At 35.4% G+C, this 15,160-nt stretch overlaps 1 protein-coding gene across 1 annotated transcript; it reads left to right on the top strand.

Annotated features, from left to right (window-relative positions):
• The first annotated feature begins 3,933 nt into the window (after positions 1–3,933).
• LOC125654797 (inactive selenide, water dikinase-like protein) lies at positions 3,934–14,733 on the top strand. The gene is made up of 8 exons (XM_048884870.2): positions 3,934–4,050; positions 4,146–4,386; positions 6,498–6,601; positions 7,602–7,751; positions 8,935–9,047; positions 11,543–11,733; positions 13,489–13,701; positions 13,984–14,733. Exons 2-8 carry the CDS (start codon positions 4,365–4,367, stop codon positions 14,166–14,168), a joined length of 978 nt encoding a protein of 325 aa, XP_048740827.1. The 5' UTR covers positions 3,934–4,050; positions 4,146–4,364; the 3' UTR covers positions 14,169–14,733.
• The last annotated feature ends 427 nt before the right edge of the window (positions 14,734–15,160 follow it).

Genomic DNA, 15,160 nt, shown 5'->3' with positions numbered 1-15,160 from the left:
GTTATAACGATCTAGTTCGTCAATACAACCTATCATTGGGTCAAATGCTGTCTGACGTGTTTCATGCCGATTGTTAGGCCGTTCTTGGCACACTGATTTTGACTGCAGATGGCTCCGTTTGTCTGATCGGGATGTGGGGTTCACGGCGGGTGTGACTGGTCGACAGGGGATGCTTACTCCTCCTAGGCACCTGATCCCACCTCTGGTGTGTCCATGGGTCCGTGTTTGCCCAACTATCTATTTTGTATTGCTTGTAGGAGTTATGAGATTGATCACTGTTCGTTATCTTCACCTTGCATTGACCACTGATCGTTATCTTCACTTTTCGTCTAGCATACAATGGGACTGTTCTCACCAAAGTTCGGTATTCATTGAGGAAATAAATCACTTGCATACTCAGTTAATGAAGTAAATTTCCTTCATCCAAAGATTGGAATCCAACTGGATTTGGAGATTCTTCTGGATATCGTTATATCATTGTCTAAGAGTATTTTCTGAATACTGGTACATCATTGTGTGGGAGTTATTCTAGATATCGTTATATTATTGTGTGGGAGTATCTTCTAGATATCGTTATATCATTGTGTGAGAATATCTTCTTGATATCGTTATATCATTGTGTGGGAGTATATTCTAGATATCGTTATATCATCGTGTGGGAGTATCTTCTAGATATCGTTATTATATTGTGTGGGAGTATCTTCTAGATATCGTTTTTCTATTGTGTGGGAGTATCTTCTAGATATAGTTATTCTATTGTGTGGGAGTATCTTCTAGATATCGTTTTATCACTATGTGGGAGTATCTTCTAGATATCGTTATATTATTGTGTGGGGGTATCTTCTTGATATCGTTATTTCATTGTGTTGGAGTATCTTCTAGATATCGTTATATCATTGTGTGGGAGTATATTCTAGATATCGTTGTATTATTGTGTAATCGTTATTTCATTGTGTGGGAGTATCTTCTAGATATCGTTATATCACTATGTGGGAGTATATTCTAGATATCGTTATATCATTGTGTGGTAGTATCTTCTAGATATCGTTATTTCATTGTGTGGGAGTATCTTCTAGACATCGTTAAATCATTGTGTGGGAGTATATTCTAGATATCATTATATTATTGTGTGGGGGTATCTCCTAGATATCGTTATATTATTGTGTGGTAGTATCTTCCAGATATCGTTATATCATTGTGTAGTAGTATCTTCTAGACATCGTTATATCATTGTGTGGGAGTATATTCTAGATATCGTTATATCATTGTTGGGAGTATATTCTAGATATCATTATATCATTGTGTGGGAGTATATTCTAGATATCATTATATCATTGTGTGGGAGTATATTCTAGATATCATTATATCATTGTGTGGGAGTATCTTCTAGATATCGTTATATTATTGTGTGAGAGTATCTTCTAGATATCGTTATATTATTGTGTGGGAATATCTTCTAGATATCGTTATATCATTGTGTAGTAGCATCTTCTAGATATCGTTATATCATTGTGTGGGAGTATATTCTAGATATCATTATATCACTGTGTGGGAGAATCTTCTAGATATCGTTATATTATTGTGTGAGAGTATCTTCTAGATATCGTTATATTATTGTGTGGGAATATCTTCTAGATATCGTTATATCATTGTATAGTAGCATCTTCTAGATATCGTTATATCATTGTGTGGGAGTATATTCAAGATATCATTATATTATTGTGTGGGAGTATTTTCTAGATATCGCTATATCACTGTGTGGGAGTATCTTCTAGATATCGTTATATCATTGTGTGGTAGTATCTTCTAGATATCGTTATATCATTGTGTGGGAATATATTCTAGATATCGTTATATCACTATGTGGGAGTATATTCTAGATATCGTTATATCATTGTGTGGTAGTATCTTCTAGATATCGTTATATCATTGTGTGGGAGTATCTTCTAGATATCGTTATATCATTGTGTGGGAGTATCTTCTAGATATCGTTATATCATTGTGTGGGAGTATCTTCTAGATATCGTTATATTATTGTGTGGGAGTATCTTCTAGATATCGTTATATCATTGTGTGGGAGTATCTTCTAGATATCGTTATATCATTGTGTGGGAGTATCTTCTAGATATCGTTATATAATTGTGTGGGAGTATCTTCTAGATATCGTTATATCATTATTTAGAAATATCTTTTGTATACCTGTACATCATTGTTTAGGAGATTTGTGTGGACAACTGAAACAGTACTAAAAAGAGTCGTATTGTCAGAGATATTGAAATTCCGGTGACACTGTTCTGTGATGTCTGAAAAAAAGAACCTTCTTTAAAATGACTGCATGTCAAATAACGAACATTCTCAGTACAAGTTATCACCCAGACGTTCTGAACATGAAAGCGTGTCACGTGACAATTCGATGATGTTCGATGCTGAATCTGTAACGTCAGCTCTGCAAAGTCTGCGGACCCCCCCCCCCCCCTCCCCCACCCCCCCTGTAGATCCGCGCATGGAGAGTTTAATGTTTAACGATAGGAATAAAACTAAGGAAACTCCCCAAAAGATTGGCTTCTTATAAGAACCTCAACAATACATGATGCAAGTTTTACCTTATCTGAACTATATCTAAGCTCAAGTTAGCTTTTCTCATCACCTCTGTCTGATGTCAATCACAATGATTTTGAGCAAATAAACTAACCAGTCAGAAACCAATTTGAGCCAAATGTCCTATAAGACCTGAATGGCCGATTACGCATTTACCCGTGTGGTTTGCCTGCCCGTAAAAGTTAACACCTTTTCGATTTGTTCTCCAGAACCACTGAGCCAATTTCAACCAAAATTGCCTTTAAGCATCCTTGGGTAAAGGGGATTCAAAATTGCTCATATGAAGGGTCACGTCCCCTTTCAAAGGGGAAATGAATAAGAAATCGTAAAAAAAAATTAATATAGTGGCATCCTTTATTAAAAATCATTTCATTAAGAACCACTTGACCAGAAAAGAAAGCGTCTTTGAGTGGAGATTAAAAAATGTTCAAACAATTAATAGTCCGAGGGGGTCACAATAGGGGATCGAAGTTTTATATTGAGATTATTAATTAGGATGAATCTCTAAAAAAAAAAAATATATATATGTATACTATGACATTGGTGTGGATTGTAATTTTAAAATCACATGCACTTTTTAAAACATACGTCCCATAGAACATGTACAAGATTCACATCTGCTCTTGGTATTTAAAAAAAATAAAATCAACTTTTCCTCATTTCTACAGGAGCAGGTCCAGGGATTTTTGAAAGTTCTATCATTGATTTTAGTTTTCATGCGGGATCGAGGGGGGGGGGGGGGGGGGGGGGGGGGGGGGGCTTCCATCCTCAAATGCATTATTTTTACCCTTTTTAGTAAACATTTCTGACGAAAGGGGGAGGGGTTCGATCCCTGGAACCCCCTCTGGATCCGCCACTGCTTTCATCTTACCTTGTTTCAACGATTACATGCGAGCAACAGTCCAGAGGTATATATTGATCCTTTTGTTTTTATGCCATTTAGCTGACCTTCGTTTCTTTACAGACTTATTATAGATGTGTCTGGGTTTCTACTATCGTGTTAACCCATGTCATGCATGTATGAATCCATTTTTGATTTGTGTTATTATTTAAAAAAAAAAAAAAAGATAATTAAAGAATAAGACTTTAGCTACCTCTATCCCGCATTTTGTTTCTTATTGAATCTTGTAAATGACACTTATATTTACCCCCAAATGATGTTAAAAATTTGAATGGATCAATGAAGGTCATACATAAAAAAACTAGTAATTTCAAATAATATATTCCACCTTCTAGAATAGATTATGGCTGTCTACTAGAGCACATTAAAAAATTCTAAGATAATATAATTATTGCTATATGTCGGGATCCTTTTGTGAAAAATTGCTTCTCCCTAGAATGACATCATTCACTTTCCAGCCACTCGCGAAGCGTTTCTACTACCTTATCATCCGGGCACTGTTGTTTGGGATTTAACCGCGTGGGGAGGTCGCCATATTTAGTGGAACAAAGGTGAGTTACAAACGACAAAACATTGAACGAAGAGTGTAAACAAACTTCTCTCTTCAGAGACATTCTTGCTAGCGGGTATTTATGTATATTTACAGGCTTCTCGACAACTGACAATGGAGAATGCGGAGACAATTCCGTTGCGAAGGCCGTTTGATCCTGCCGCTCACGAACTGGATGCGAGTTTCCGACTCACAAAATTTGCTGACCTGAAGGGATGAGGGTGTAAAGTCCCTCAGGAGGCCTTGGAGAAGCTTCTTGAGGGACTCCAACAGGACAGCAATGCCCATGAGTCGGAGCAGTCGCATTTCCAGTACATGGCGGCTTCACCACGAATTGGTAAGTGGATAAATTATTTTAAAGTGAATTTTTAGTGTTGTGGCCGTAGTTGTGCAATGTTTCAATTCCGAAAGGTGGTTTCCATAAGTATAGCGAATGACACGCTGTCTAATGGTTATGGATCATTCAAGTATTTATTGATTTATTGTAATTTTCGTGCATAAGTGGTATGCTTCAGAAATAACGAGTAAATGCGATGATAGTATGAATTGACCCATCTTGTCCCCGTCTTCTGAAAATGGCGGCTTGAACGATGAAAGTGTCACGTGATCTGTTGTTCCGGAAAAGCTGAAGAGGCTCCCCTTTGAAATAAATAATAAATAAAAAAAAAGTTGCGAAAAAGTATCTTTAATTTGCTTTTGCATAAACTTTATTGAAATACAAACTAAGACATTCATGATTTTCTCTTGTGATATATACAGGTCTCTATATTATATCTTTATTTTCATTAATAAAAATTATGAAGACCTCTAGGTCACAAACTACCAGGAAATGGAGGAAAATTCGCCTTCAGAAGCCCATGTGTTAATTTTCAGATTTTATTACCATGGCAACCAATTTTCAAAAATAATGTATATGGTTCTTGAAAGCACACATGTGAAAGATTTTAAAGGTCCATCATGACATCTGATGCTAGCCTGGAAATGGGTCGAGATACACTCAGGCACCTGCCATCCTGGAAGTAAAAAAGCAACAAAAATGAGGAAAATATACCCATTTTCAACCCCTCCTAATTCAAAAAAAAAAATTTCCCCAGTATAATGACAGATATCAACTTTCAGCAAAATTCCTAACCTTTCCAACAAGGCCAAATTTGCAATAGGGTCCTTGATTCCTTTTCGAGATATTTTACATCAAAGATGCAGCATGCTCTTTTCAACTTACCGTTTAAAGTGAAAGTAGAATTGCCCGCCTAGAAGTCAAACTCTCATACATCTCACAGTCACAGTTTCGAATCCCATAAAAAGGCACTGGATCAATGTAGAATGGTCACCTCCCTATATTAATACAGATATCAATAACAATGAAACTATTTAAATTCTATAAAATACTCTTTTAACATATTTACATTTTAACCCTGGTCACTTTAGCTTCGTATTGGCAATTCGCCAGGTATATTGAGACTCTAAGTATGGACCCCCCCCCCTTTTTTTCTTCTTTTTTTTAAAAAGCATTTATTTTATGTATATAAATATTATTGTGTAGACAGTTTTTGTCAAGTTGAATGGCGACTTGTATATATTGAGAAATAAAATGCAATGTCATACAGAATTAGTGCCTTATCAATAAACAGTGGTGAAGGTAAAACTTTTAAAATATTTTGCAATCCCAAAATGATTAAACATTTTAAGGCAATTTCTCAATGCTTACTTTTCTAGTCTTGCTGGCAGTTTTAAAAGTCTCTCACAATTTTGAAACTCTATCTCCCAAATACAGATACACATCAAAAATCTCAATGGTGCAGTTTGAACATTCCTTTCACTTTCAAACAGCCCTCCCTACCATTATTTAAATCATTGGTATGTTTTATGTCTTTGAGTATCATGTTTAGTAGAGCACAATTAGTAATGCCCTTGTGTCCAGTGACACAGGTTGTTAACATTGTATTGTGGATAGTAAATGTCTGACCAGCTGATTAATTATTGACAAATTATTTTTTCAACATGAATTGATTATATGAAAAAAAAATATGGCAGATTTTTAACCAGTTTCTAAATCAATAGATGGGAGACTATTATAGCGTTATATATTAATTTAATGCTATGTGTGTAATACAATGCAATTTAGTGGATTTTTAATATTGGGGCATGGACATTTCTTTAACAATTAAAAAAACCTGTTGATTTTTAACATTAGGTTTACGGATACCTGTGTGAGTTATTGTAATTCAAACACTACACAAGGGTCTGTAGCATTGATAGTTTTTAATATAGCATTCTACACCCACCTGAAAAATTATAAAGATTGGTTAGCTAGTTGTAATCAAGAAATGTACTTTATAAAATTACAGAAGCTAATCTACATGATGGTGGTCACTCAAGAATGAATTGTCATCATTTTTGAATTGCATAATTGTATTGGGGAAAAACTATTTACCGGTTTAATTTTAGGCATTGGTATGGATGCGTCGGTTACTCCCCTTAGACATGGCGGCCTGTCACTGGTGCAAACAACGGATTTTTTCTACCCTCTTGTGGACGATCCGTACATGATGGTTTGTAAATTTTGTGAAGGACAATGATGTTGCAACTCGCAAGTGTATTTCAATACTGTTGTGATTAAATAGAATTATACCTTAGGTCATAAGTGCCCTGTCAGGTACTTTTGAAATTTAGAGGGAGGAGGTATATTGGATCTTTTTGAGTTTTTGTTGGGAAACTTGAAAAATAGTTCTGAAATGGTATAATGATTAATTACATGGTAAACTAGTAATGAATTAACTAAGTTATGATAACACTGGTCAGGAAGATGGAATGTATTGGTTAAAAAAGAATAGAGACATTGTTTTAATCAAGTGAACAAACAAAATGGTGTTGTAATAGCTTTAAGAATGATAATTTTCCATTGCTTTGCTATTAAGATATTCAATTTTGTCTTCACCTCTATTCAGCATTCCATTTATCAATTTTGTGATTCACTAAAAGTGAAACTGTATTGACAAGCTGCTATACTTGTCGTCATTCACTTTTTAAAGCAAGTAGGTAAGTCTTTTTAACAGATCTATGGAATGTGGAAATTAGGTAAGTCACATGACTGTTGTATTTTCATGAATGAATATCAAACCGTTACATTTTAGAATTGTCATTTTAATATGCTTCATCATGTGAATTTTGACTAAATATATAGATTGCTGATTGAAAAGGGGGTGGGGGGTTCTGTTATATGAATATTATTGATTCAAACTTGTGCATATTCTAAGTTTAAGTAGAAAAAAAAAATGTGAAAAATATATGACAAAGTTTTATTGAATTGTAGTGTAAAAATTGCAGCATGCTCAGAGAAACCAGATCAATGTTCCATTTTTGAGCTTTCTAAGTACAATAGAAGTAAAAACGATTTAATTTGTGTTATTTTTATTCAATGGTACAGTCTTGGTCAATTTGATGAGGTCTATGTGTCATATTTTTTTTGGCATTGTCCCGAAGTCTATATCAAGTTTTCTGTCGATTTTGATCACTGTAATTCTATCAATTGTCTGGTTTTCTGTGTGACAGGGAAAGATTGCCTGTGCCAATGTGCTGAGCGATTTGTACGCCATGGGTGTAATGGACACGGACAACATGTTGATGTTACTTGGAGTCAGCAACAAAATGTCGGAGAAAGAACGAGATATTGTGGTTCCCATGATGCTCAGGGGCTTTAAGGTAGTTTCAATAACTTTCATTGACATGCAGACTGTTCATTTCGTAAGATTGATAAAAGTGGTGAACATGGTTTAATATCAGAACTGTTGACGATTAGAAGTTGTAAAGAGAGTTTAGTAGATAGCAATGATTTTCAGGAATCTATTTGTATTTCAGATTTTTCATTACTTGAGACAGATTTATCTCTTAATTTTGAATATGCATTGATTGATTGATTACAACATTCTTTAGTGATGTTTTCTAATGGCTAATTCGTATATTAAGGCCACATTTAAAAATATGTTTGTTTCCCCTCTCCCGACCCTAAATTTCACATATGGGTAGGTAGGTAGGTAAAAAGTTGTTTTTTTTCTACAACAATATTTTTTGTTCTAAATTTCCATGGCAATATACTAAGACATACTACAAGGTAATATGCTTTAAACCAATCAGTGAATACCTCCGAATTTTTCCGGAAATAAAAAAAAAATGTCGCTGAAAAATATGAATAAAAACTTTTGGGTCAGTCGGGCGAGGGGAAACAAACTATCTTTTTTTTTTGGCCTAAGTAGTGACGGCAAATAATAACGAAACTACAGAATATCAAAAGATGTTTGTGCTGAATTAATTCACTCTATAGACAACCAGTCTTAAAATATTCATCTTGCTGTAGACTGCACAAATTTCCAATAGATTTGTCGGTCGGTGTACCGTTTCACACCCTGACACTGCAGACATGTCGGAAATGGGAAGTTTGGCCGTCCTGTTGGTCATCAGACCTGTAATATTGTCTGACTAGTTTTTGTCCATTCACGTCATTTTTTTCTGGTGGCCAATCTGGTAAACAGCTGGGGTGAAGCCTGGTGCAGAATGCAAGCTTATTGTCTCAAAATTGAATTTGAAATTTTGAATTTTTTTTTCTTTCAATCCGCTGGATTGAAAGAAAATGATTGATATCAGTCCTGATGTCTGATAGACTATTTCTCCCTCTTGACTCGTCTGAATACTGTCACTTGAATTTGGTGAATGCATCATTTCTAAGGATTGAAGTTTAATATATATGTATTACTGGAGTTGTGATGTTCTATGTAGAAGGATGTCCGGGTTGTATAATTTTTCAAAATGGAAGTGTACATGTATTACCACGTGCGACAAGTTATACAGCCCTATTTCTGTGTATGACGAGTAAAGTTTTCAATTTTAGGACCTTGCGGAAGACGGAGGCTGTTCAGTGACTGGTGGTCAGACTGTGATCAACCCATGGATGACCATAGGGGGCGTGGCAACTACAGTTTGTCAATCAAATGAATTCATCATGTGAGTAGTCCATGGCACTATTTCCACAAAGTTTTGTTGCTATTTTTATATTAAGTAAGTTTTTCTCATTTTTTACTTCTCCAGAACCAATGGGCTAATTTCAATTAAATTAACATTCTTCACATCCCATGGCCGGGTTAGAATACAGTCTAGGTCCTCAGTACCCCTTGCTTGTCGTAAGATGCGACTAAATGGGGTGATTTTCGGATGAGACAGCAAAAACTGAGGTCCCATGTCACAGCAGGTGTGGCACGATAAAGATCCCTCCCTTTTCAAAGGCTGGAAGTCCTGAGCAAAGGCCTAAATTTTGCAGCCCTTCCCAGCAGTGGTGACGTCTCCATATGAGTAAAAACTTCTCAAGAGTGACATTAAACAATATACAACCAAGATTTTGCACTAGAGGGGATATTCAAGTTCATTAAATGAATGGCTTTGTACATTTTCAAAGTGAGGTAATAATATCAGCATTTTCCCCCCTTATATCAGAGCTCCAGATAATTTTTTACCACAAAGAGTACTTTACTCCCTGATTTTCAAATCAATACTTATTTTGCTTTTCAGAAAAATTCAAAAGTGTATTTTGTTAATTTACTGATTATCTTTGGTCTTTTGCACAGAACCAGATAAACGATACTTCTTCCGTTAAACTTTAACTTAAAGTTTATACTAAAAGGCCGCTCCAGCTATTTATGGGGGAAATCATTTGCAGTTCTTTTTATTACACATGTAAAACTATTCATTGTCATTGGGAATTTGATATTTATCATTGATGCATCAAATTTGAATATGTCAGCCACTCAATCACATGATTATGATCCAATTCTGTATATCATTCGTCCACGATTGATAATATGTTTTTTTCTCTGTGCTTTCAACTGCACACTAACTCTTTAAGAAAGAAAGTATAACAAGTAGGCCTATATAATAGTGTTTTGAGTTAACTCTTCCAATTTTTCAAAATTGTAATTGTCATCAAAACGTATTTCATAGCGCTAAATATCATGTATGATCAAGCCCTGGGCTAATCTTAATTCATATACCGGTATATGAATAGATAATTCATATTTATATCATACTACATTGTACATGTATCACAAATACGGGGACTAATACGCATTAATTTGGGAGTGTAAAGCGTATTTACATTCGCTAATGCGTAATTGTACGCATGATTTTCAACTTAAATGCGTATTTGGTCAAATTTAATGAGTATTTACGCTGATACGCACCTTATCTGGAGCTCTGCTTATATAATTGGTACCGATAAATGGTACCATTCCCAATGCCAAAAAACATTGATTTCTCCAAATTTTGAGACTAGAAATTCCCAATTCACTTGCCAAAAAATAGACTGCTGACATCTGTCTGAAACGTACGAGTTAACTAAAATGTTCACTTCCGATATTAAATCGAAAGTACAAATCATGGCAGTGCATGTGCTGTAGAGCTACGGCGATTCTAAAATGAGCCTACGATGATTCCTGATGTTTTCTTTTAGTTGAAATCATTTGCCGATACATTGGTAGGAAATTCCCAATTTCTTCAATTTTGACGCTATTTTTTTCCAATTGAATGGGTACCAATACCAGTGGGTAGGAAAAAACCCTGCTGTAATTGGAAATTTGGAGGATTGGGTAGAATATCTTTTTTAGACAAAATTTTCTGAAAAGCTTAAGATTTTTGTATTGAAACCATAAACCTCATAACCATTTTGTATCCACAAAGGATTTTAAGATTTATACTTTCACTTGTTTCTAACTTGTGAGTTTTTATCTTTGTATGAGCAAGGGGACTTATATGATTGTTGTTCATGAGACTTTTGTAACAATAGCAACAAAGTTTAAAGTAAAAATAAATGTTGACATGTATAAAGTGTGCAATACATTTGTGGAAATTGGTTAAAACATATAAAATTTACATAGTTTGTCATCCCTATGTAGTGCAGATTTTGATTTATTTAAATCATGGTCCTTGGGGTAGGTTGAAGTCGCAAAGTTTGTTCGATTCAAGGACCCCAGGGATAGGTGTGCCATAACAGGAAATCAAAGTTTTATATTGGAGTATGCAGGAAATTAATTAAAACAAGTCTTCAAGAGTAGCAGGGCCACATTAAATCATATGCAAATGTTCCCAAGTTTTGTGGATTCAAGTTTTTTTCTATGCCCCAGTAAAGGGGGGGGGGTGTATTGTTGTTTTTTCTGGCTGGCTGTCTGTCACAATTTTAACCTTGCTTATAACTTCTGAATGGTGAGTGAGATAGGGCTCTTATATTTCCTGTGTTCATTCTTTGTGACAAGACTCTTTTTTGTGAGTAATGTAGCTCATAGACCTCTTGTTAAGCTTCTTCAAGAAAGCTGAGGGAACTTAGTAGTTTAATTAAAGGTACGCAGACACTGACAAAAGTGATGTCTCTAGTTGATGAGTAAGCCATTTGGCATTGTTGTTGATGATGCTTGCAGTAAATTAGTTTGTAATCACTTTGTTGTGTTTTATAGGCCTGACAATGCTGTAGTGGGGGATGTTTTGGTTCTTACAAAGCCCCTGGGAACACAAGTGGCTGTGAACGCATACCAGTGGTTAGATCAACCGGAACGGTGGAACCGGGTCAAACTGGTTGTCACTGAAGATGATGTGAGGAAGGCATACCAAAGAGCCATGTTTAGCATGGCCAGACTGAACAGAACAGGTGATACTGCATTGGAGTTTTTATACATTGTACTTTATACAGGGATGGGAGTTTTCCTTTTTTCAAAGGAAATGCTCTGATTGTCGCAACTGTTTTGTTTGACCCTAGAACAGATCGGATGTCCAAAGTCCCGTCCACACCCCCCCCCCCAATAATTAACTGTTTCATTATAAAAAGTTGAAATGTATGTACAGTATAATTTGTCCAAACCAGCCTCTGAGTACTCAGCGCTCTGTCAATTCTGGTCGCAAAATAGTCCTTAACATTTCTTTAACAAATCTTTTATTAATAATTTCCTGTACTCTGGATACTGCATATTCTGTATATCGGCCGGCTTACACAGTCCAAACTGCTATTAATTAACTTTAATTATCCTGGGTAAACTCTAGTTGTTACGTCAGTCATATTTGGATTACATGAGGTCCCAACTGCTCGTAATTAGCTCTAATTATCGTATTTAAACCAGTCACTCCACAATGACCACCCTGTTGGTATATTCGATTGATCACACGCGGTGTACACAAAGGGGGTCTCAAGGGAAGCCTCAGGTAAGTAAAAGAGTTCAACTGGCGATGAGTCGTAATCAGTTTAAAATAAAACCTGATTTTTGGAAATGCACTTTTCAATTATGACAGCACCAAGCACGAGGTAATGGTGCACGATCTTCCCCCATCACAACACAGATGATAACTGACAATTAAAGACAAGGTTCAATTAATCGATGAATTCGATACATTCTTGGAATGAATCAAAATCGTCAACCACCCAGTCATGTTTTCCAAAAGTAGGGTAGTCCTCTCGGAGCTCTCCGGCGAGTCAGACTGTAATGATACACAGTTAAATTTGCTCAACTCGCCATATCCGGTCGATCACTCGGCATTACATCAGTTTCCGTTTCACAAATTGAGACCGTTAAAAGCGATATTTCCATTAAATGCATTTACGACGAAAGCTGGGAAAGAGAAATTTTAGATGAACACAACACAAACTTGACGAACGTGCATGATGTAACACTTGATGACGGCAATGATGTAGAGGAAATCGACAATTTACCAACAGAAAAGTGCGCGATTAATTCCCAGATTTTTATACCGTTTAATAAAAATTAAAACTTTTTCAAAAGAACACGACGATAAAACACTGGCATTTATATTTTCACATTTTGAATTCTTTTGTGATAAAATAAAACGTTAGCAATCGTTACACGTATGCATAATAGACAGTGAATACAAGGGAAGCAACTCTCATACTTTTCAGCATTCTGCACTCCGGACTCTGTGTAAACCGGCCAATTTCTTTGGAACCACACGCAGCCGGTTTAGACAGATTATACTGTAATTATAAAAATAATGATGCTGTTTTACCACACATTCACAGTCACTGAGTAAAACGATTTCCCTTGCTTAAATATTCAGAAAAAAATATCAGGATTTTGTGACCCAATGCGGGATATAACATGACATGTAACAACTGTTAAGTGCAAACTCTTTGGCAAACAAATGAAATTGCAAGCATGTATAGAAGATCATGTGACATGCATTGCCAATGAAAATAGTACAATTGGTCATTAGTTAGATAGCGGTCTATGTATTGCATTGTTAATTGCCGTACAATAAAAGTTTAAGCTTTATTTTTAACTTTGGCCAATGATTTTTAACAATGAATGTGGATTTAAATGTTGGTGTATATATAGCGAAATATATTTGAGAATTTTAAACCTTTTGCTTTTTTTTATTATTTATTCTTGGTCTGTAGCTGCCCGTTTGATGCACAAGTACAATGCCCATGGTGCTACTGATGTGACAGGATTTGGTTTACTGGGTCATGCCAAAAATCTGGCAAAGATTCAGAAAAATGAGGTCAGCTTTGTCATCCACAACCTTCCCATCATAGCCAAGATGGCGTCCATCAGCAAAGCCTGTGGGAACATGTTTGGCTTACTTCAAGGACACTCAGCTGAGACCTCAGGTGTGTTTGGAATTCTAAATAGTACAAGCGGTTTCAATAAAAGATAAGATTTATTTAGTCACTTTGTCTTATCTAAAAATGGGTCTTGATTCTATGATGTAGACAAATTTTACACCTCTTTAAAAAGCACTGTATTTATGATGTGATTTTGTATAATTTGTATCTATAGATGTATAATTGATTTAGTTTTAATTTTTTTCTTCCTTCTTTGCATTTTGTACGGCTACTGAGGGTAAATTATTGAGTAGAAATAATTCATTAATAGAAATTATTTGCATGCAGGTGGTTTGTTGATGGCATTACCAAGGGAACAAGCAGCTGCATTTTGTAAGGACATTGAAAAACAAGAGGGCTATCAGTCCTGGATTATAGGAATTGTCGAAAAGGGAAACAGAACAGCACGAATTATCGACAAACCACGAGTAATCGAAGTGCCCGCTAAAGACAGGGATGGTGAACTATGGTAGTTGTGGCTGGTCGGATCGATTTGCAGAATAGCCGACTTTTACCAAATTCTGAAAATAAAGTTTTTTTTGTGGAAATTATACACTTTATAAGAAGGAAATATCTAAATAAAATGAGATTTTTGGGATTTAATTGACAATTTTTATGCTCAAATACACCCAACGTTATTTTCAGACAGGTAATGGTAAATTTTGCATTAAAATTGATTTTCATTTGGATGTGCTGGTTTTAAAAATATTGTTGAATTTTGTTACTATTTGTTGAGCTTAAAAATTTCATTTGTCAATCATAACTGTAATTAATTTGGAAAAGTAATATGATTTGAAGAATTAATTATGGAAAGCTGTACCTAGCTGGAAGGTTAAGCTGTATCATAGTCTCTTGAATGCTTGTAAATATTCTGATCTAGTTCATGAAGCTGTTTGAGGAAAAAAACAAAAGTTTTATCAGCAGTGGAATTTTTGTTTAGTAGAGTACAGAATTTTTACAAGTGTCCAGTGAGAAAAATCATTTTGAAATTTTGCATTCCCATTCTTCATTCTGTCATAATAAAAAATTGTTATTGTACACAGCATGTGATGTTTTTAAATATGGAGAAAGATTCTTTTGTCCTCAGAAAAATAGAAGTCATATTTCTGTACTCATTAAAAAGTAAGATATGTACTTGAAAGAAATGTTATTTAAGACATAAATAACCATTCTAAATACTTCATTGGGATATGAAGTTGAGTGTTCATGTGATCAAATTCTGTGAAGCCCTGATCACGTACTGCCCACCTCATTGTCCTGTGGAGTTTTAGAATGATTATGTTTTGCTTACATATGTAGTTGAAACGAACATAACATTTTAGAATACTCGTATATATACGGATAACTCCGTTTACCTGATCAAAATATAGGGCTCACGGCGGGTGTGATGGGTTGACAAGGGGATGCTTACTCCTCCTAGGCCTGATCCCACCTCTGGTATATCCAGGGGTCTGTGTTTGCCCAA

The sequence above is a fragment of the Ostrea edulis genome, chromosome 7 (genome assembly GCF_947568905.1).
Source record: "Ostrea edulis chromosome 7, xbOstEdul1.1, whole genome shotgun sequence".
Classification (NCBI taxonomy): Eukaryota; Metazoa; Mollusca; class Bivalvia; order Ostreida; family Ostreidae; genus Ostrea; species Ostrea edulis.
Note: the sequence above shows the minus strand (reverse complement) of the source record. Positions and strands in the feature narration are given on the sequence as shown.

Coding starts and splice junctions, on each gene's coding strand:
- LOC125654797 (XM_048884870.2), top strand. CDS start 4,365: ATGGCGGCTTCACCACGAATTG. Junction 6,602..7,601: donor TGGACGATCCGTACATGATG/GTTTGTAAATTT, acceptor TCTGTGTGACAG/GGAAAGATTGCCTGTGCCAA. Junction 13,702..13,983: donor ACACTCAGCTGAGACCTCAG/GTGTGTTTGGAA, acceptor ATTTGCATGCAG/GTGGTTTGTTGATGGCATTA.